Genomic DNA, 25,251 nt, shown 5'->3' with positions numbered 1-25,251 from the left:
TTACATGTACTTTTAACGTCCCGATTTTGTATTAAACTAAAATTCATGTTTGTTTTCAATAAGTAATACATTTTATGAAAATAACAAAATGTAACTTAATTTTAAGTTATCCTTTACGATTAAGTAGTACAGTTTTTATTTCAGTTTGGAAAAGGCATGATATATAAATAATTACTATGAAATGAATGGTCAAATAAAACTGGTTCAATTCATTTCGAAAAGTGAAATGGTAAAATAATTAGGTAATTTAAAACAATAATTTAAAAGAACAAAGTCAACTCAAATATTTCAATTTCAATTAAAATATTTCCAAAAATTTTTCCCAAAAAATGATAGCTCTCTAAGTATCCTTTTCATCACATCTGATGTCCTTGACCACCACTTTGATATTGATTTAAGAGTGTTATAAGTTTAAAATGTTTATCAGTGCGTCTGTGTGTTTTTCAGTAGCATCGTAGCCCCTAAACGGTCAAACTGACTTGATTAAGAACATTTTATAGCTAAGTTTCCAAAAATCGATTTACAAGTCGCATTTGTCGAGGGTTTTTAAAATTTTGTAAATTTCACTTGCAGCATGTTTAGTTTTCAAAAAAGGTGCTTATATTTTGAACCATTGGATATTATAACATTGGAAACACAATTGAAAAATCAATGAAGATATTTTATGTGAAATGAACAAAATTTATATCTTTATTTTATTGGAACAATATTTTATATGAGACAAGACGAACGTTTGACAAAGATGAAGAGAATAAATTCATCAAAATTTTCAATAAATTGAATATTGGTAAATTGTTTTAATCAAAATTCATAATAATAAAAATAATATGTTGAATAGGACTTAATATAAAATTTAAATTGATTTTATTTAATGAAATGCTCTTGGGTATATTATACTTCAAAATGGTATAGAGTATAATGTTGTACCATGATCATACTCTCTACTTTTGATTACTCTTCATTTTTTGACAGAAATTGATTGCTGCAAAACAGCAACTAATTGCAGAAAAAATTTACTTATCGGGGGCATATTGTTTGTATAAGCTATGATATGCATATGTGTTTTGCATTCGAAAAAATTGGTAAATGCAAAAATAATGTTTTTATTGTTTATTTACAAATGGACTTATAAGGTCGTTCTATTAGCTCATTTGGTTAAGGCGAAACCAATTCCGTCCGCGGTATGCTTAGGGTAGCGGGTTCAATTCCCGCCGTCGCAACAAAATTAATTTTATTAATAGTTGTGATGGGCTGGTGTAGTGCATGGTATATGCATGAAGGAGATGCATTCAGCCTCTGAAATTGAGGAGCTAATAAATAAAATTATCAGCAGAAAGGTGGTAAAACACATATATAGCCTTAGTGTGTCCTTCGTGGACAGCCAAAACAACCTAACCTAACCTAACCTTGGGTTGTAAGTATTTCACGTTTTAAGTCGACTCCTTAAGTCGAGTTAATTGTTGGCATACTCTGTGCAGAAAGTGATAAAAGTCAGTGCTTTTATTAATTTAATAACTTAGATAAGTTAAACAAACCAACACAATTATGTTTTGGTTTTCAAAAATTTAAAAAATTTAGTTTAGAGAAGACCATTACTTGAAGGTAGGTACATGCAAATTTTCAACTCAATATATTTAATAGTTTTGAAGAAAATGGATACTAACAATTTTGTACTATTTGCGCCTTCATGGGCAAACAATGATATTTCCAAAAAAATAAAAGCAAAAGTAATTTTTTTATAAGGGACATTATTTACGTTTAAATTTTTGTCCTTACAAGATGAATCCTACAAACCCAAGACCCAATTGACCCAAGTTGCTCATTCACGAACTCAAACTCATTTTGTACGTCTTCATTTTGACGAATGGGCAGATGGCCAGACGAATAAACGGAAATGGGCTAATTTGGTAATTAATGAACAAGTATATGAAAACTTTGTTCATATCCTTAATATTTCTAAGCCATACAAACGAAGGACTAAAATAAGTATATCTTGATATAAATTTCACATATTAATGTAAATTGTAATCCAAGGTTCAACAGTTTTTAATACTTAGATATCCAATAAGAATATTTTTTGAATACATGTATATATTATCAAAAACGTAATTAATTAGCTTCATGACTATAAATATTACCCAGTTTTAAAATATAATTTCTTTTACTTCCTTTTGAAAATTTATATTTTATATTATTTAATCTATTTTAAATTGATTACTTTATTCTATGTATATTTATAATTTCAATTCATTCTACTTATAACTGTCGTGATTCCTCTTTTCTTTTTTCTTTTTTTTAAATAATATTAATTGATTGATTTTTAAATATAATAGTTAAGGGTCGAATCAAAGATATAGATACTTGTCATTTGAATCACAGATTGTTAATTAAATTATCATTAGATGTAGATAGTAATTATTATGATTTAAAAAGGGAATATTCATGTATTTTTTTTTGTATTAATTCATTGTTTACACCGTTATAACATAATAAAAAATATAAATACTGTTTAAAATACTATAATTAAGTAAAGATGATTCTTGTTGACTTCGAGTTGAGACATAGTTATTGAAATAAATACCACGATACTCGAAATAAAATTGTATATTAAGAAATTCTATTTAAAAAAGAATTATCGAAATCAGTTGGCGTGATATTGAGTTATTCGTCCTCTTGTCGTGCATCTTATTGCAAATTTAAGACTTTTATGGTTTTCTCATGAATGCGTTGTCAGAAGTGAAAATGGGACCACACGGAAAGCACCAGCTTTCAAATAGATAAAGAATCATCAAAATTGGTTGACCCAGTCGAAAGTTCTCAGGTAACACACATTTAAAAAAATACAGTCGAATTGATAACCTCCTCCATTTTTGTTTGATGTCGGTTAAAAATTACACAAGATTTTGAGACACTTTTCATTTGAAGAATCAAATTTCAATAAAAATATTAGATTCAACAGGTTAAGAAGTAATTTTTATATGAAAAATAATATGCAATACGTATGAAGTATAGGTAGGTATATTCATTTTCCCTTCTTAATATTAGTGTGAAATCCACCTCTTTATATTCTAAGAAATATATACATATCGAATTCTCCTTTCATGTAGTTTAATATGAGCTTCAAATATGTGATTATCGGAAAATCCAATAAGCAGCTTATCATTGCCGCCTATAGCATCATATTTAATAATTTAAAATATAATTTTATACCATCTTTCAATAAACATATAAAAGATATAAAGCCAATTCCATTTTTTTGAATTATTTGCTACAAATAAAATGTTACGAATGGATTTTCAATAAAACATAGCAAGAAGGGTATTAATAAATCTGATCTTTCTAAGCATAGTGAAAATAGAAAGAAAGTTCAATGCAAAACTTTTTTCGAGTGTCAGGTAAAAGATTTTCGCGTTTGTTGTTCAATTAATATATTTTTACAATAATAACAAACTACACCAATGTATTCCAACATCAACGATACCTTTTAAATATCTCATCAAGATGTTTCCACTAAAGCTTTTTATCTTAAAAACCTCAATCGATATTTTCGTAAAAAAGTTTTTTTTTTGTGAAAGTCGGTGGCAGACGGATAGAAATGAAAAACTATTTTAATAAAATTTGGTTATTTCAATCAAAAGTTTTATCTTTTCAATTAAAAATAAAATTTATCATATTTCTTTTGTGAGTTCAAAAATTTGGTTCACATGAAATGAAATCAAACGTTTCTCATAGATAAATAATTCTTTGAAACGTAGGTATTAGATCTACAATATAGTTTCAATACTTTCAATTAAGTAGTTAATCGAAATCACTCATTAACGATTGAGTTCATATTGGCGAAAATTATTATATATGTCCGCAGAATGACAAATACTAAAGAAGCATTCATATTAATAATGGAATGATCTAGAAATGAATATAGGAATTGAGAAACACACATAATCGAGTTTTATTGGAGGCGTTTCCATGGTAACGATAACGACACTAATCATGGAATTGTATGGATGCATATATAATTGTATGGATTGCATTTATGGCTTACATTGAAAATTTAATATTATTGTCTCACAAATTTAAATTAATAACTATGATAATTTATATTTGAAAAATAATATTTGTGCAATTTGATTTCTTATTTTCACAATTTTGAATGCATGAAGTTTAATTAATTAGTGTTTTTCAATAATTTTAATTTGACATTTTCTATAATATTAACATGTAAAGAATTGCAAATTAGTCATAACAGCCTCCTTTATCGTCAAAATTTTTCACTGGAAGCGCTGGTATCGATTTTATTGCCCCTCCCATGACTACGCACACAACGAAATGAGTGAATTATTATTTCCATTTCTAAACATCAAGATTAAATCGCACCTTTGAGCTTTCAGTTCAAATCAGTAGTTCAAATATTATCATCAATCAATAAATGTTTAAAACAACTAGTGCATACAAATATCTGTTAAGTACTTTTTGAAAAAAAAAAAAAAAAACCATATAAATTTTCACTAATAACTCATTCACAACATCACTTAAACTACATCCTGGTTTATCTCATTCAGCAAAAAAAAACAACATGTTTATACATTTTCTAAAAACGTTTTTAATGTTTTTATTGAAATTGGGCAAAAATAGATAATATTATTTGTTCTGTAAATATCACTTTGGAAACCATAACAACACTTTTTTTTATAAAAAAAAAAAAAGGAAAAACTATTTTGATTGTCTATTAAAATAAACTTGTGAATGATAAGAGAGATAGAAAATTAAGTTAAAAAAAATAACATGAGATTTTATATTTTTGTTTTTTCATTCATTTTACGATAAATGTTAATGCCTATAGTAACTAAGTAAACACATTTAAAAGTGAACACATCAGTAAAAACAAAAATTATGGCTGATATAGACTAAGCAAATAGCTTTCTTGTCGTTTATTTTCTTCTTATGCAATGAAAAATATTTCCAAGATATTTTTGCAAACTTGTTGCGAGCCAATAAAAGAATGGCGAGTTAATAAATTGTTTTGACATTTAATCCGATATGCATTTCGAAAATCCTTAAACCAAAACATTATATGAGCTTTTCTACATCATTAAATTTTTTTGCAATATATTAACATACGTCATATAGATTGAATTTTACATTGCTAGAATTATTTTGTTATAAAAGCTCAATCAATATCTTATAACCTGAGGTATTATTCCCAATTGAATAAAACTAGGTAAAGATGTGTCACGCGAAATGAACCAGTGATTTATACTGTTTAACAGATCGGAAAGTGATCATAAACGGTTAGCACTGGTGTAGGAAAGTCTGCAGGCACGAAAAAAGCTAAAAATAAGCTCACCTTTGTTCCTATATCAATTTATTACTATATTGACAGGAATGCACAGTTAACAATGCGTAGGTACTTTGCCGATTTGTTTTACATTATCTGGAAAAATTTGGATTGCACCACAAGAAGAAAAAATATTTCTCATTCTATTCTGATGGAAAGGCAATTAATTAGCAAATAAAAAAAGAAATATTGTATCCAACTTTAGGAAAAATATAACCCCCATCGAGTCAAAATTTCGCTATAAATTTTTTTTATTAGAATAGCAAAAACCGATTCGTTAATTGTAAGCTTATTCTTTCTAAAAGAACAAAGCTTTAGGCTTGTCATAATGACACCATATACCTTTTTATTTTATTTTACTATTTAAATTCACCAGAGCTTTTATAATAAAATAATTTTGAATAATGTATAGTGAAATAATTATGTTATGTTTTAAAATGATTATCTGTAATAATTATATATTTTGAGCATTATAATTTGTGTTGCTTTGCGTAATCTATATCCGACACTTTTAACGTTGATGATGACGATGAAATTAAAATGCATTCCCATTTATAACTGATATTCATAATTGATAATTTGAAAACAAATACAAAATCAATTTTAAATGTAATACCAAAATTTAATGGATGTTTTGATTGAATTTTTCATAATTTTATTGGCATTTAAATGCATGGTACATATTTAATTTTATTATGCCAATATTAGCTACTAACTATCCATCTAAACTTATCCGTCAACTTGAAGCTTTTGAAATTAAATAATTCATTTATTTATTTACTTGCTATCTAGCTATCGAAAAAGTTCATGCAAAAATTTTGTTCATTGAAACGTCTGAATAAGTGGGGTCTTACATTCTCGTACTGCTACTAAAGAACAATTTATAATAGTCGCGAACTTTGCAGCTTTCTCTTTCATAATGTGGTAACAAGTGAAAGGAAGCTAAATGCTTGGAAAACAACAGATTTGGTTCATGAAACTCAAGCTTAATTATTAATGAGCGCATTTTGCAATCTAAATAATTTACAATATCAAAGAAATCTATACAAATCAAGTTATTGTAAAATCAAGATGGAGAAATATATATAATACATAGCAGTTGCTTCACTTCAAAAGGCCAGTACTTAAATTTTTAAAGAAGTTTGTTTTATGTTTACCCGAAATTTCATTCCGCTTTAGGGAAAACTTACAACAGTTGTTAGGATCAATTTCATGTCAACCTGATCCCATGACTTGAAAAAGTGATAATCTCTGGTCATAGCACGAAGAAAATGTCCAAAAAAGAAAATGAATAAAACCACAATTGGCAGCTTCCAGTTAGCTTATAAATCAGAATGGCTTGCCAACTTTCAAATGAATATCCATAATACTATGGATACAGACGAAGTCAAAATTTGGTTTCTCAAGGTATATTTTATTTTTCTGTTATATTATTTTTGCTAATTCCACAAGTTTCTAAATAAAATTAATTGGAAGTGGGAAAACTTAATTCAATTAGTCTGTCAACTAGGTATACCCCAGAATAATTTTAAATTATATAAGAACAAAAATTCATTTAATTTGAGGGAAACGTTAACTATCTAATTAACTTCACAGAATCAATAAATTATGTACCACATAATATATAGGTAGTTAGTTTATTATTTCGATTTTAACTTTTGTTTTAAAGTTTGTAAATGATTAACCATCAATTGAAATACGAAAGTCGTAGTTTATAAACAAATTTAAACAAAAAGGTTTTTGACTAGTCATATGAGAAATATCACCAAATAGATTATTTCAAATATAAGTCTATCTAACATGTTGAAAAGTAAACCTGAGTAATAATAATTCGATGTTGAATGATTTTTAACAAAAATCTATTTATAACGAAAATGAGATATTATCAAATTTTTGTTAAGAACTGAAAAATGAAAATAGATACGGTCAAAATGAAAGATTCAGGGCTCAGAAAAAAAAAGTTCAGCAAAATTTAGTTTTTTCATTAAATTTTCTTTTTTATTTCTAAAAGATTATCTTGATTTTTATAGATTTCTTTGATATTGAAAATTATTCAGGTTTCAAAATAAACTCAAATTAATAATACAGTTTGAGTTTCATGAATCGAACCTTTGGTTTTCAAGCATTTAGCTCCCATCCACTTGTTAATATCTGAAAGAGAATGTTTTTAGCCAAAGTATTTTTATGTTTTAATAAGTAACCTACAATTAAAGCTTAAAATAATTAAAATTCACTTAATATATTTAAGCTTAACTTTCGAATTTCATAAACTTTTTTTTAATCATTAATCAAACGAACGCCATCTGTTTTCATTTAAAAATTATAGAGAAATCCTGTTAACCTCTTTTTATTGTTTTGAGAAACTTTTACTATTTCTAGTATGCATTCGCATATTAAAATCTAGCTTTCGTATTCATGTTTCTCGTCTTTTAAGACTTATGATAGACTATGAAAATGCGACGAAATTGGTCAGAAGAGAAAATTTTGTACTCAAACAGTGCGATTTTTTAAAAAGTTGCTAGCTGTATACTTCGAAAACGAAGTAAAAAATAACTAGTATCGGCTAATTTTAAAGGAAAAGAAAGTAAAATATTTAGAATTTTTATACGGTTACACCTTCGTGGGTAACCGGTGTATACTTCGTTTCATAAAACAACATATTTTTTGTAACAATTTCTGGAAATTTTCAGGTAAAAAAATTTACACCAAATAAATTTTTAAGTATCAAATTTTCATAAAACAATTTTGCACTTGATTATAGAAAACGTAATTTGTTAAAAAAATTTCCTATCCTGTTCCAACAGGTTTAAGGCTTTAAAATATGTAGTTGATCTCTGTTTACAAAACTATATACATTTTTCTGCGTGTTATGATTTTACGTTCCGTTTCCGTGTTGATTCATTACGATTATACTATTCAGTTTTTTTTTAACGTTTTCATTATTAACTTTACCTAGTTTTTATGGAACAAATATAAACAATTATATTTATGATTGTACTTATAGAATGTAGACTACCACAAGATTATTTGTCTAAATTTGTGAATTCCTACCACATATTTCTTCTGCATGTATGTAGTAGTAGGTAGGTATGTCAAGAATAAGGTATAAATTAGGTGTATTTAAATATATACCAATTAAAAGGACTTGGTTTGGTAAGGTAACGTATTTATACTAATTAAAACAGTTGACTAATTACATATATTTACTATATACAGTATATATATATATACATAATCAACTTAATCTATATATAACTATGGTTTGTTCCAAGATAATTTTAAAATAGGATGGAGAGAGAGAATGAGAAAGATATGATGAAGATGTTGTTTTGTGTACAAGATATACTACTTCATAATATTATTTGGAACATTTGTATCTCTCATATAAATGACAACAATAAAAAGATTACCAGAGAGATAAATGTTGAAATTTTAGAATTATGTATTTTATAAAGTTTTGGTATTGCATTTAAAATTACAGTGTAATTCATTTTAATTTTAAAATTTTTATTGTAAATAATGAGATGTTATCTTTGGTGAAACAACCATGAAAGAATGTACTATAACGATTCACCTGGAATATTTTTTTTTTTTAAATTTTATTAAAAGAAATTAAGTGAATTTTTCTAGTCAATTGACTGCATTTTTTTAAGTGTAAAATAAAAGACATGTTGGTGTTAAATTTATCTCGAAATTTTCCGATTTTAGCACAAAGTTCTGGTCTACATTAAAATTTATTTAACAGCTTTTTTTTTTTATTCTTAAGGTAGTACGAGCGTCAAGGCAAGCTTTGAGTTGTGGTAGAAATTATTTGTTCCTTATTTTCAACTTTGATGATCCCCGTGCGTGCACTACCGTGCTCTTCTGAATTAGTCACGCACAATAATAAATTTTTTCAATAATTTATTCAGGTTTTAACTTTTATTTAAGTAATTTATTTATTTGAAAATTGGGCAACACCCCCCCCTCTCGTGCATCCTTAAATATGATGTCAAAGTCATAAAGTTATATTGCACAATTTCAAGTTAAAAGGACTTATTCGTACCCTCCTTATAAACATTGTATCATTTTTTATAATTTTGATTTATAAAAAACAAAGTCAAACAGAAAAATAAATTCAACAGAAAAAAAATTATCACTTATATTTAAATTTTTATAAAATGATAAAAAAATAGAAACCAATTTTGATTCTAGCGTAGATAAAAATGAATTACTTAAAAGAGTAGTAAGAATATGTAACTGATTAGGGAACTTAGCAAATTATCCATGGATCGTCAATCTCATAAAGATATTCAATTCATGTCGCTACATATTTAACTGTCAGTCACGTTTGTAGTAATCCTGTGCGACAGGGTTTAACAGTTGTATATTATTATGTTACATATAAGACAATTGGATTTGGTTTGCTATGGTGCTGTCATATTAAAGCATCAGAAATGTTTCATTTTAGCACACTTTAAATGCATTAAATACACTAGAGTTGCTTTTATGTAATATACACACACAGAAAATGTGCTGGAATGTTTTTAACTTTTGATTGATAATATATCTCTTGAAAAAGAAATATTAAAGTGAATGGACCAAAGAAAACCGAAAAGCTGACCTCTATAAAAATCTCAAAGATAACATCATTAAAAAAAAAACAATTAAAATGAATCATCCTGTTTTTTATCAAAAAATAAAATGAAATAGAATGTATAGAAGACAGAGATGTATATAATAATAATATAGATAATTTAAATGAAAATGATTATGATGAATTACATATAGAGCAACATAACCTACAAAATTATATCAAAATATTATATATAATAAACTATTACTAAATTAATAGTAGTTTAGTTATAATTTGTACCATTTGAACTTCAGAGAGGGAACTGATGCTCAGCACGTACATGGTGACTCCCACAACGACGGGCGGACCTGAAACGTCACACATTTTATATATGACGTCACAGATCTCACTGTCATATGAGTGTTTACGCCCGATATAATATAAATATAAAATGTGTTATGTTTAATAAGTAATTAATAAATAGATATACCGGCTTTTTTCATAAATATTATTTATTCAGAGGGAAAAAATATATATAGGGTGTCTGAAAAGTATCCTGACAATTAAATAACTATAGAGAAAGGCATTTTCAAAAAAACTCCTTTTTTCGGGAGCAATTTTTTCAAACCCCAATTAGATTCCGCTTTAGTAAAATGAAAAGCGGCAATAGGGAAAATTCATGTATTTTTTTTTAATATTTTTAATTCATTGTTTACACCGTTATAACAAAGTAAAAAAATATAAATACTGTTTAAAAATGTTGTAATTAACTGTAAAAAAATATTTAAAATACAGTATAATTTTGAGATGTTTAAACGCAGTCTTTTGGCGCTCTCTGTTGATGACGTATAAGTACGTGATCAGTCAATTGGTGACAGTTCAATGTATAATTTACACTTTACAACACAGAATTTACACTCGTTATTATAAAGTTTTCAAATAAAAAGCCGTAGAATAGTATAATTTAATGAAATACCATATAAAATGTAAGTAATTAATATCATACAGTATGTCAACAAATTTGATAAGCCAGTACTATGATGTCACGTCTGTATAAAAATTTGAATTTCCATTTTAGAAATTTTTAAATGCCCTCACTGAATTTGTACTTTTTTTTATAATTAATTATTAATTAAAAAGATATTTATTACTAAAATAATGGTTTAGTTGAAATGTCCAGTCAATAAAGTTGCAGAAGAAAAATACTTGAACCAAATTTAAACATGAACATTCCCTATTGCTAGAATTTTGTACTATACTTCTGCAAATCAGTTTAATTCACTTCTTAATGATTATAAGGCTCAAGTCATCAGAAAATGTTCTTTTTCAAAATGCTGTCTTTTAAAGTTATTTTACTGTTCCGGTACTTCACAAACACCTAGTATATAAAAATTAACAAATAAATTGTTTAAATAAAATAAAAAACAAAATAATATAAAGAATATTATTATTAATTTTAAAATACCAATTTGAAAATATTATAAAGTTTTTCCCTTCATCATGAACATATAAAGTTTTATTCTCAACTCCTTAGAGGTATTATAAAATGAAAGATGACTTTTTTTTATCTAAAAAGTTACATCGCTTAATGTAATTATAATTATATCAAGATTTTTTTTTTTTTTGTTATTTAACAAGTTGGAAATGTAAGTTATTTTTTAATTAATTTGTATGAAAAATATTTTTTACTCTTTTCTGTTATGTAAAGAAAGTATATTGAGAAAGTCTTTTCTTTATTCATTTAATAACTATTTAATATAACCGAAGTAGTAATTACTTCATATTTGATTATAATAAAATTATTCAACAATTTAATTCAAAAGTTTCTTTTTTTTTATATATACAGCAAATAAAATGGCATTAAACATTTATTGTATTTTATTCGCTTGCACAAATTCAATTCTATTTTTACTAAGACGGAGGTTGTTCAAATTGCGTTTACTAAAACAAATATTCCGGAAATTATAAGCACAACATATATGTTTACAAGTTTATCAGTTTGATAAACTTCATGGCTGTAATTCGGTGGAATATGTTTTAAGCATTTTTTTGTATTATTTTAACTGAACGAAAAGTGAGTTGACTGTTTTCAGTGGCACAAAAATTTATTAAAACTTCTTGCACGTAATTACAGATGTAAACGTGTAAAATAACATATTTCTTTGTAGCTTGTTTTTTATCAAATAAAGTGTCAAAATGACAGTCATCTGTAACATTTTGTAAATTTCAAAATAGCCAAAAGTGAGCAAAAGAGCGGTGGCCCACTGGGCCTTAGGGCACCATAATTGGTCACGAACGGAATTTATGAAGACAAAAAGAAAAGGAGGGGTAAAGACAAATTTGTATGAAAGAGCAAGGAGGCACCAAATTCATAACTAAAAAGAATTTTTTTAAAAACTTTTAACAAAAAGAAAATCGACTTCAAAAGAAAAACTTTTCCAAAACAAATTAATATGCACTAAAAAATAATAAAATAACGATAATATAATGTAGTTAAAATTATTGTTATATTTGTAGTCAGTGTTAGCCAAGAAAATAACTCTGACAGAACAGTTTGCTACATTAGCTTGGCTGACACCAAAAATAACAATAATTTTAAGTACATTATATTATCCTTATTTTATAACTTTATAGTGCATATTAATTTGTTTTGGAAAAGTTTTTCTTTTGAAGTCGGTTTTATTTTTGTAAAAAGTTTTTTTTTTAGGTTGCGATTTTTAGTGAATTTGAAGTACACTAACTAATTTGTCACTATAAAAAGAATCATCAAAATCGGTTGGCGTGATATTGAGGTATTCGTCCTCTTGTCTTGCATACTTAATGAAAATTTAAGATTTTTATGGTTTTCTTATGGGTGCCGTTGTCAAAATTGGACTAAAATGAAATGGAATTATACGGGAAGTACCAGCTTTCAAATAGATAAAGAATCATGAAAATCGGTTCACCCAGTCGAAAGTTCTAAGGTAACACACATTTAAAAAAATACAGTAGAATTGATAACCTCCTCCTTTTTTGTTTGAAGTCGATTAAAAAGAAGTCTCTATCTATAGATTTTGCCCACTGGGCCTTTTTTCTTAAATCCGCCAGTGGCCAAAATAAAATCGCATTTTAATTTTTTATATGAAAGAAAATTTTTATTTGGTATATAAATTAATTATTATAGCCTAAACAAAGAACGAAAACTGTATGATTTATTTCTTTGTGTTGGGACTTCTTTATCGATCGAAACAAAGAAAAACCTACCGTTTCAGTAATAATTAATTTTTATACCAAAACAATTAAAAAAATTTTTGTAAAATACGATTGAGTTTGTATTGTATCCAATACAGTATCTTTTTAAATTTTAAAATCCTCAAAGTTAATGTGGAGAATAATTTATAATATTTTCAAAAAGATGGGAAAAAAATTGTTATTAAAAATATTTTTAATGGTGAAATAAATTCCATGAATTAATAATATAATAAATATCTAAAAACGAAAAAAAAAATTATAATTGAAATAAATATTAAATTAAATAATACAGTGACATAATATAATAATAATATAACGTGCAAAATAACACCGCACGTATTGAAAGAATGCCGTAGTTATTTGACGTTAATAAGATTCGTTACAATCTTATACGAACACAAAAGACAATTGTGCGTCTTGATTTAAAAAAAAAAAAAAAGAAAAGAAAAAAAACTAAGAAACATTTTATAATATCATATGTACATTGTGATTTATCATTGGTGTTTAAAAAATCAAAAATAATAAATATTATGATTTTCTCTGTCCTTGTATTTATTATGTAATTCTTGATAATTTGGGACTGAATAAGACTTATATTAATGTGTAATGATATAATTTTTTAATCAACAACGCTTCGAACTCAATTAAGTCTTATTCAAAGCTCTATTGTAATTTATTATAGAGCCTTGAAAAGATGTAATGAAAGTCGAAACTTCGACGATTAATTACTTATGACTCATTACACTGATATTATTTATTCAGTCCCAGATTCTCAATAAATCAATAAAATAATAAATATTATTATTTTTTAAATAAAGAATATATTTTGAATATAAAATAACACGAAGTAGCTTGCCATAAAATACGATTACAACGATAAAATACGAGTATCTTTTTCAGTATGAAAAATGCACATGTCGGGGGGCTATAACCATAGGCGGCAAATAAAAGAATGGCTCATTTTTATATTAAAGGCTTAAGACTAGAAACAAATTTGAAATTTATTTTTTATTCAGAACAATTTTTCAAAGAATAGTTTTAAGTTTCTATGGTTTATCTTAAATTTGGCCTCGACCTTCAAGCTAAGGAAAATAAATGATTATAGATACGTAGCTGATAATAAAGTTGTTTAGTATGAAGAAGCAAACATTTTTTTCAGCTAAAATAGATCGAGCTAAAATAGATCGAAAAGTTTTTGAACAGATAATTTTTCTTGGAAGGCCAGTTAAGACTTAAGACTTACTTTTCTTCATTCTAACATTTACCACCCTAATTGAGTGGAAAAGAAGGTTTTCATGAAAGTAAAGATATATTTTTAGAGTACAGGCTAGTGTTTTTTGAAGAAAAAGAAAACTTTGTGTATGATGAAACAACTTGTCAATAATTTGACAAGAATGTGACTAGAGATCACATCGCGAACCTCTTGTGTCTACGGCAAGCACTTAACTACATGAATACATTTTTTTATTTTAAAATTGGTTCAAAATATATTTTCTTCATTTTTCATCACCATTAATAAATCACCCTGTACACGATGTTATACATATTTTATGTAAGCACGAAATTTATAATTCTTGGTTCGTATATAATACTCATATATACATATAAATTTTACGCTCTTTTTTTCTGTGTGAATCTGGGAAGTAGTAGTTAGCAATATGGGGGGCGATGGCGACTGATATTATAATAAAAGTATTTCAAACGTTGGTCCTACTATGTATTCTTGCTGTAAATTGATAAAATGAAAACCGACAAAAAAAAAAAATCTCCCGAATAAATAATTTTTTTCTTATAATAAAATTAAATTGTTTGGAAACATCTTTGTTTAAAATAAAAAAAAAAATAAAAAAAACAAATTCACTTCTAAAAAATTTAATAATTTATTACCATAAAAAACAATTACCAATTTTCTTGTTGTATAATATAAAGAGCCAAAAGCCTTGAAGGGGATGATGATATTATCTTATAAAAATTAAGACTTTAAAGTTTTTTTTTTTTTGTTTTCATAATATTATTTTTATATATAACATCCATCCCCTGCGGTGAAAATCAAAACTATGAGTAAATTATGTATGTTGGTTATTTTGAATGGACCAACAATGTAGGATTAGATACAGGCGCACGCCACTGAAGCGAGACGATGAGACGCCGGGATGCTGGCGCTCGGTATATCATCGTTGCCAAGCAACTCGGTTTTCGATCGATTCATACATGTATACCCGAAGAGCCCCGCCCGTATTCAACGGCTGGGTGTTTTATTTATACTGTTTGGTGTATGTATGTACATACTATCTCGTTGTATACTATATAATATTTAACTGATATTTCCTAGTCAAATTCTAGGTTCCTCACGTGTTTCCTTTTAAAACAAACTCGGTACATACTACACATAAATTATTGTGGATACGTGTTCAATAACAAAAACACTCCGAATCAAATCAAGACAAATTGATGACATACAAAACGGACACGATTTTCATGTATGTTCTTTGAATTTTTCATTTTTCTTAAATTGGTAATTTTTTTTTTTAAGTCAAGTGAAGGAATAAAAAATTGATCAAACTAATTTATCTAAATAATATAATACAAAAATTTTGTATATTTGTAGAAAACTTTCTTTAAAAATTCATTTTTTGGGTAGAAGTAGTTTCGATTCCAATTTAAGAGTATAAAAAATATTTACACATTAAAAATTTGCAGCAAAACTATGATTTTCAAAGTTAGAATTGTTCCATTTTTATATATTCATTGTTTAAAACCAAGACACTCGGCTGTCAGCTGCCAATTAAAAAGAGCGGCGCCGGTGCGATTTTGATAACAAGAAGTGAATGTAAATGTTAGCAAAATTACAATTAAATACTTTAAATAATTTTTTTAAATGAAGAAAAAATTTTTGGGGCTTTTCATCAATAAAACCGCGCTTGTTAATAAGGTCTCATTAACTCTATTGTAATCTAGATCTTAGACAATTTTAATTTATTTTGTTTAATTAATACATTTTCAGTTGTGCTAAATAAATTTTAATTCGGTTTTGTCTTCCAAAGCTTTGGTTTCATTAGGTACCAAGTTATTTGCAATAAATCAAAAATTTCACAGTCTTATATTAGACCAATTACAGCATGGTTTTTAATTCGGATGTGGCCAATTGTTAATTGCACACAAGTTTATTCTAATAAGAATATTATTGAATATGAAATGTAAAGTTCTTGATCCGCTTCGCGATAAAAAAAAACAGGAGGATCTTTTTCCTACATCTTAAAAACATTGAAACTTTTGGGATGTCAGATAACGGACAATTCGCATTAATCAGATACCGTTATTAAAAAGCGTAGCTCTTCAATAACACCATTTTTCTAACTTTTAACAAATTTTTGTCTTATTGCAAATAACTTCGATAAATGGACTCTGGCCTTCGATTTAATAAACAAGTGCATTTTTGTTTTGACAAAAATCATTTGAGTAATTGGCCAGGAAATTTTATTTTATCAATTTTTACGTTAATATTCGTTATATTTTAGTAAAATTAATGAATTTTTAAAGATTATAAATTTTTTTTGTGTTTAGATAAATTGGTTTTGATCTTAAAATTTTAGTATACCGTTTCAAATTTTTTGGTAGGTACATATGTTTTAAATTTAATTCAGAGTTTAATATGGGAACGGTTATGCTTACCTCCATAATTTGGTCTTACTCTTTTATCGTAACTGACACTAAACGAATCCAATATGGCAGATATGTTAACATCACCCAGCATACTGCCACCACCAGTTCTGTAACAAATACAATTGTTAAGTAAATTATATTTCAATTTTATATAAATCAAAAGTTATTCAACATTAAAAAGATAGTATACGTTATTTGTTTAAAAAAAACGTTGATTATTTTGTGAAAGATTGACTACAAAGAAAATTTTGCAATCTTCGTGATTAAAATAACTACCCGCCGAGTGTAAATATTATAAATTATTTGTATCCAAGAAAATATCATTTTTATAGCTTTTACCCGAGGATTTGCTGCCAAAAATTATAAAATAAGATAATAATATGAAACAAACAGGGTGCCGAGATACAATTTATAGACATCTGTTCAACCATGGATACCAGACATTGATAACCTGTATAATTCTTAGAAAAAAATGAATTTGTTTAGAAATATATTACCTTTCGCTTAAAAAAATTGAAAAGTTAATAAAGAGAAAATATAATTAAAACTAACTGTTAAACAAACAATTATCTAACCGGGAAAAATAGGGGTTCATTTACATGATGTAAATGAACAACAAAATAAAATAAATTTCACAGTTTTTTTAGAATAATACTAATGCACATGGCATACACAAATCACAAATGGTAGCACTCACCAAATCACAGAAAAATCATCATATAAATGAACCCCTATTTCTCTTGGTTAGATAATTTCAGATAAAAGATTAAATGCAATAAATGGTGGAAACGCATATAAATAATGCGTTATTGGTTATTAGTATGAACTTATGTATTTATTTGCGCTCCCACCATATTTATCTACACTATATATATAAAAGAAAGAAAAGAAAAGAAAAGAAAAGAAGAAATATAAAGAAATATTCAAAGTAAAGTAATAAAAAGGTATCCTATTTTTTGATTCTACTCTTAGTCCTGGCTTGACCAGCTTGACTCATTTGACCTTTCAAGCAAATTCAGACACTAGACACAAAAGAAAAAAGTTTTAACAGATATTCCAATTTAGATGATTTTAATAATTTTAGACCTTATCAATGTTTACATATATGATCTTTTTTTAAGTGATCGTTTTGGTTATATACTGAGACAGGAAGTAGCGATTTTTTTCGAATTTTTTTTTTTTTAGATAGATGTATTTAAGAAAAATGTTTGTTGATCTCTACATCGTTGAAATAGTACCTCACATGTGTTCAAACCTCAAGCTATTTATATCCACAATTGTAAAATATGTTAAATAATCTTAAGATGAAATATCTATGAATATAACCCAGATAGATATCGAATAACCAGTGTTAGCGCTATTAGAAGCGAAATGATAATATTAAGTCTATTTTATTTTTTTGAATCAAAAGTTTTCTTTTGTCTTGTATTGTTTTGTTTACACGTTTGAAGCTTTTCTTGAAAATATAAAGTTAAGAAAATTCATTTTTTGTTCGTAAAAATAATTTGTTTGTTCTCTGGTATGTTATTAAATATGCAGCATTCAAAATCAAATATCTTTCAATCGCTTTATGAAAATATACAAAGATTTTTTGAAAAATCTATCCTCTGTTTATCGAATATTTATCGATTGTTTTGTCTCTTGTCTCTTACAACATCATTACCAAAATAGGTAAGTGTTTCGTCTTGATGTCTACTTCTTTTTTCAAAACCGAGTAACAATAATATTACCGTAAGCTATAAATTAATTATAATAAAACTTTGAGTTTGCGTATTTTTCGAAATACGATTATGTGATGTTTAAAATAGAGCAAAAACAATTATTCTTAATTTATTTTTGATGTTGACCTTGAAATATAACTGAAAAAAATAATATGAATTGCAGTCATTTGACCACTGTCCAACGATTTTTTTTTTTTTACTATTTTTTTATTCAAAAAGAATAATGAGAAAAAAAATTTAATTTTAATAATAATGTTTTATTAAACAAATACTTATTTTCTATTGTATTTATATTACACATAGATAAATTAATTACTTTTAGTTGAAAGACGGGAGAATCCTTTTGTTCTGATGTTTGTGTGTGTTGTAATGTAATGGTATTGTTTTTATTATCCTTTTCAATTAGTACCTACCATACATAGACTACACTACAATACGCAACCATATCGCGCGCTACACACAATCATTGCATTAGACCGAGAGCACACATTTAAGCGAAATCGTTATTCCAATTTTCTGAATTTTTTAATGATTCCTTTGCTAATATAGAAATTAGAAGTTTTAATCGTGGCTTGAGTGTCGTGTACTATTTTTTTAATTTTCGTGTTTTTCTACGAGCTTTTTTGTCTGCTTCATATGTAAAAAGAAAGTTTTTTACAACAAAATACATAGGATAGGACCAACTATACAATTTTACGAAGCACGAAAAATACGAAGTACGGAAACCTCGATTTTCATAAATTTAACAGATAAAAAATTCAATTTATCAATCGTCAAAAGGCAGACGATTATGAGCTCACGGTCCATAATTTCAGCTACTTCACACTCAAAGACGTATATAAGATTTATGCCTACAAATTTACAAAGTATAAGTCGTAGAAGATCTGTAGGAAGAAAACCAATAAAGGATTCTATAATTTTACACAAAATATTACACTTTTTTATGTTTTAGATGACTTTGGTTTCTAAGCGGTACGAATGTAAATATCCTTAACCATTAAAAAGTATAAAATCAAAAGTTTTTTGTAAAAATTTGAATCAACTTCAAAAATGAACAGTATCTGTGGAAAAATTCATTTTAAATGAGTTTAACAAGCTAGAGAAATAATATATAAGTGATAAATATCAATACAAAATTTACTTTCTTTCTATTTATAGGCTACAAAAGTGTTCAAATACAGATATGATATGAAAATTACAGACTGAAAAAAATTAATTCTTAATATTGTTTCTCTAGCCTGTTTTTTCGAAGCGGTAAATTTTTAAACCCTGCGACAATTTTTTGCAAGAACTAATCACGACGATAATAGAATCGTGGAACTTAAAAATGATGAGTTTTTATAAGAATTTTTGAATTTTTGCGATTTTCTATTTTTTGAAATACTATGATTATGTCAGCTCTGTTACATTTATAGGATGAATATTATGATAGAACCGATAGAACTGGGCCTAGGAAAACTATCGGTTTAAGATTTTCAAGTGACAAAAGTGTTCAAATGAGAGTATATATGACATTGAATATAAAATTGGTAAATGGTGACAAATGAAGCTCGGTGAAAATATGGTGAGAGTGCAAATAAATGTCTATATTTTCAGATATGGAAATCGTTAATAAAGAAAAACTTGATCAGAATAATCAAATAAAATTATTAAATTATTCTATTGTCAACAGCACTTGATAAGTAATGTTAGCATACTTATCAAGTAAGCATACAAACATACTAACATACGTATGAAGCAAATAAAAGTGTATTGTAAAGAGAAAGTTCAGTCCATTACAGCAATAGGCCATATTCCTATGATTAACGCAATTTTAATTTATACATAAACGGTTAGTTAAACGACAAATAGCTAAGTACCCGCTGCGTGTACCAAATTTAATCTTGCAATATTCTTGTAGATATACAAATGTATCACCTACTGCATAAAGCTATGCGAATTTAATATAAAATAATTTAATATGAAATTTTATATAAAATTTTACTATTTATTTATTAATAAACTGTTGGATCAAAATAAATTTAAATCATTTTAAAGTTCTTCCAAATACTTCACTACCCACATACGATTTAAATTATATTAAAATATTAGTTTAAATATAAATATTTGTAGAAAAGTAAACTATTATAATGTTATTTTATGAAAATTGTTGTTAGTTATTTGGATTGTGCATTTTATATTACAGAATGATTTATTCAGAATTATAAGAAATCACTAGTAAAATAATCTCTATATATTGAAAATGCGAAAGTAAGCATGTTTGTTTGTTTGTTTGTTTGCTCATACTTCAGAATAACACATGATATATAATTTATAAAGATATATTAATAAAAAAATTTTAAAATTAATTTAATTTGACATTACCATAAATTACAGATTTCTTTAAAAATAGTCAATTTAAAATATTTCACGGCCATCTTCTCTGATATACTCAATGAATAATTACGACTATTATACATTTAAAAAACCATACATATATTTTACCTGTGCAAAACAATCCTTACCATTATTTCTAGTGTTTTAGAAAGGAAAGAAAACTTTTCCAAAACAAATAAATATGCACTAAAAAGTAAAAAAATTACGATAATATAATGTAGTTAAAATTATTTGTTATTTTTGGAGTCGGTGTCAGCCAAAGAAACAACTCTGACAGAACAGTTTGCTACATTAGCTTGGCTGACACCGACTCCAAAACCACCGACTACGTTTTTCTTTTGAAGTCGGTTTTCTTTTTCTTAAAAGACACGGAACCACACGGGAAGCACCAGCTTTCAAATGGATAAAGAATTATCAAAATTGGTTCACCCAGTCGAAAGTTATGAAGTTACACACATAAAAAAAATACAGTCGAATTGATAACCTCCTCTTCTTTTGTTTGAAGTCGGTTAAAAAAATATGATTTGCCTTTCATAAAACTGAATGGTTCTGACAGTAATTTCAATCATCCTTTACCTATTGTACTATCATTTGAAATAATTAAAATAGTTTGTTTGTATGAATAATTTAAGAATGTGCACAGTGCAATGCAATAACGTTTATATTTTGTTTATCGTTGTGACACAAGAAGTTTCGTTATGTTTTGTTCTTGTCGTCGAACAAAATAAATATTATGAATAACAAACAAATGAATAATAAGAATGAAGAATAAACCAACTACACACACTTATACATACAAACAACTATGAGTTAGAGCTCGCGAACTGAGCTTTATGAGCTTTATACCGTACTACACTTTACCTATATTATCTACTGTTTGCTATTTGCCTGCTCGCTGCTATGTATATATATATATATATAATATTATACACAAGCAAAAGAGTTGATAGCAAAGCTTTCATGTTACCGTTCACATGGCATTTTAAAAACATACATAATCAAGGGTGGTGAAGGTGAAGTTTAGAGGTCTGACCAATAATTGATTCTCACAAAGTAAATTGTTATACACATTGGAAAATGATGGTAAAATTTATTGTCATTCGCACCGTGCCTGAGTTTTATTGGAGGCGTTTCCATGGTAACGATACACAAATCTAAATAAAATAATCATAATAATTTACATTTGAAAAATAATATTTTTGCAATTTGATTTCTTATTTTCACAATTTTTAATGCATTAAGTTAAATTAATTAGTGTTTTTCAATAATTTTAATTTGACATTTTCTATAAATTTAACATGTAAAGAATTTTAAATTAGTTATAACAGCCTCTTTTATTGAGAAAATTTTTCACTGGAAGAGCTGGCATCGATTTTATTGTCCCTACCATGGCTACGCACACAACGAATACAACTGATAGATATTTACATTAGAAAACAAACGATAGATGCTAGTAAAATTTATTTTTACATCTTTGCTAATATTAAATATCCATTTCATTATTTTTGCGCTTTCTAGTAAGGCACTTTTTCGCTTTCCATTATTATCACTGTAGTAAATATTATCTTCAAAAAAAACCCACCAAAAGAGAAAAATTTTATGATTTTCTCCAAATGTATTTATTGCAAATAAATGTATTCAATAAAAAAAGTTCAAAGTTTCGTATTTCCTTTCTCTTCTTTCTCCATCAACTTTAACGATAATTGAAACGGATCTTAACACAAATAAGTCTATCGTTTGCTGAAATTTCAAATTTTTACATACTTTATACTTAGTTTATTGTTAACCCTGCATCCAAAGGGTAGTGGGTTCGAGTTCCTCTGTCACAACAAAACATTAATTTAATTAATAATTGTGATGATCTAGTATAGTGAAAGTGTAAGAGTTTAGTGTAAATTAGTTGGATCTAGCTATTCGCAAATTTTCCTTATGAGTTTAATTGAAAAAATCAATATCAGAAGTGCGAGAAAATGTATCACGATAACTTCTATTTAATGTTCCCATTGAACAATGCACTTTAATTATGGAAAATATCGTATAACTGAAAAGATTTTTATCCAACAATAAAAGTTTCGTTTTCCCCGGGCCTGATGAACTCGACATCTTCTGCTATCTGTCCCGAACATAATAGTTGGTAAACACGGACTGAGACTTTTAGAAACGGCCATGCATGAATTTTACGTCATCACAATATGCTTCTGAAAACAATCACTGTCAACTCCTAGTGACTTTGTCGTATTCCAAAATTACTCTCGAGTGACATGTTTAAATCGATAGAGGTCGTTTGAGGACGAACTTACTGAAGACGAAGGACGAACTTACGAACTTATTCGTCAGAAGATATGCTGCCTTTCTAATTTAATATATATTTCTAAAAAGAAATGTATTATTTCGATTTTCTAACAAACAGCAATTCCCTTTCAATCAGAAAGTTAACAAATGAAATAAATAAATATATTTATTTATACAGCTTCGACCGATTAAAGTATTTGTTTAATACGAATGGTTATTTCAATGAATACAAAATAATATGTGAGATTTACTGAGAATTCAAATTGTAGAATAAAGTTAGTTTATGAAAAGCAAAAGGAGATACAACGAATAAATTATGATGTGATTTAAATAAACAATTCATTATTTAAATATTATTATTACTATTTCTTTTTATTTAATTCCTTGAAAGGCAAGTCTTTGTACTTAATATTTATTTTTCTTTGTTAACTGAAATAAAAAGACGTTAACTATCAAAAACATCAATCCAAAGGTTTTTCTTTTGAAATAATCAACTCAATATACTATTTGTATACTGATCTATTAAGCATATTATATAAATATTTTTTGGAGTTCTATACTCAAATAAAAAAAAAACTTTAAACAAATAAAAAACCGACTTGAAAAACTATTCCAAAACAAATTAAATTATTGTTATTTTTGGAGTCGGTGTCAGCTAAGGAAACAACTCTGACCGAACAGTTTGCTATATTAACTAGGCTGACACCGACTATAATTTTAACTACATTATATTATCGTTATTTTTATACTTTTTAGTGCATATTAATTTGTTTTGGAAAAGTTTTTCTTCTGAAGTCGGTTTTCTTTTTGTTTTTTATTTTGTGATTTTTAGTGAATCTGAAGTACAATAACTAATTTGTCACTAAAAAAGAATAATTGAAATCGTTTGGCGTGATATTGAGTTATTCGTCTTCTTCAGCTTTCAAATAGATAAAGAACTATCAAAATCGGTTCTTCCTGTCGAAAGTTCTGAGGTAGCACTATACTGATGATGGAATTTTGAAACAATTTCTTCGAAAGTTCACCCATCCTAATTAGGCTTACAACCGAAAATGGGCCAATTGGGTGTATGAACACCTATAGCAAAGTTTTTTACGTAGCATCAACATTTTTAAGCGTTACATATTTGGGACTAATCTTAGTATACCTGGATTTATTTCATATATACATGGTATAAAAATAAAATTTAAGTGCATTTCATAAAAACTTGAAATATTTTCTCATTTATAAAAGAAGTTAACAAAAAAGTTATAATAATATTTAAAAATCATAACACTTCTAGACAATACTTTAAAAAAAAAACTGATCTAATAAAATTGATAGAAAAGGTTTTTGACACATTTAAAAGGTATAATAGCTCTATCAATGACACCACCATATGCTTGTTTTTTATAGCGATAAGATTTTAATAGTAAATATAAGGACAATAAACCTGTGTAGGCGAATGAAGATATTCAATAATTTTAACTGTTCAGACAACTCTTATTTAATTTTTTTTTTTCATTTGATTCACCGTTTATTTGTATACTGTATAATAAAAAAAAATTTCAATATAACTTAATCGTACGAAACAACGAAACAAAATACAGAGTGGCTTCATTTTTAATACCACTATTGCTGAAGAGAGTGAAATAATATTTTATGCTTTACTTTTTGAAAATTTAAGACTTTTTATTTAAAGTAGTGTAGGTCTTATGCTTGACATTCCAAATTATTGAACGATTAGATCCGCAAGTTACACTTGATACTTCTTCAATAGTATGGAGGTAATTCAGGTCATCTAAAGGTATGTCAACAAATTTCAATGCAGAGAGATCATCAAAGAATGGCTGATCCAAGTTTGTCAATTATTGCTAAAGATACTCAAAGAGACATGGTTTGAAGAAGACTTTTGAAGAAAAATATTATTTTCAACCGCCTCCAATTCTATTCTGATCATATTTTTCTTCCAGTTATATGGATATCCTTCATCTGGCCACATAATACTGACTTTTTTAAGGAGGATTTCATTTCCAAAATGCATATCATGTCTAAGTTGCGACTGGAAGGTAGCTCATTAAGAGAAAACCGGTGGTGCT

The 25,251-nt window shown here is 26.8% G+C and overlaps 1 protein-coding gene across 3 annotated transcripts in view; it reads right to left on the bottom strand.

Annotated features, from left to right (window-relative positions):
• LOC123296488 (gamma-aminobutyric acid receptor subunit beta) overlaps window positions 1–25,251 on the bottom strand; it is a 231,181-nt gene that overhangs the window by 151,381 nt on the left and 54,549 nt on the right. For all 3 annotated transcript variants that reach the window (XM_044877972.1, XM_044877973.1, XM_044877974.1), the window contains exon 2: window positions 16,794–16,891. In XM_044877972.1, coding sequence (XP_044733907.1) covers window positions 16,794–16,891 — 98 coding nt within the window. The remainder of the gene's footprint in view (window positions 1–16,793; window positions 16,892–25,251) is intronic.

This window comes from Chrysoperla carnea, chromosome 3, assembly GCF_905475395.1.
Source record: "Chrysoperla carnea chromosome 3, inChrCarn1.1, whole genome shotgun sequence".
NCBI lineage: Eukaryota > Metazoa > Arthropoda > Insecta > Neuroptera > Chrysopidae > Chrysoperla > Chrysoperla carnea.
The sequence above is the reverse complement of the archived record's forward strand: the minus strand, read 5'-3'. Positions and strand labels throughout refer to the sequence as shown.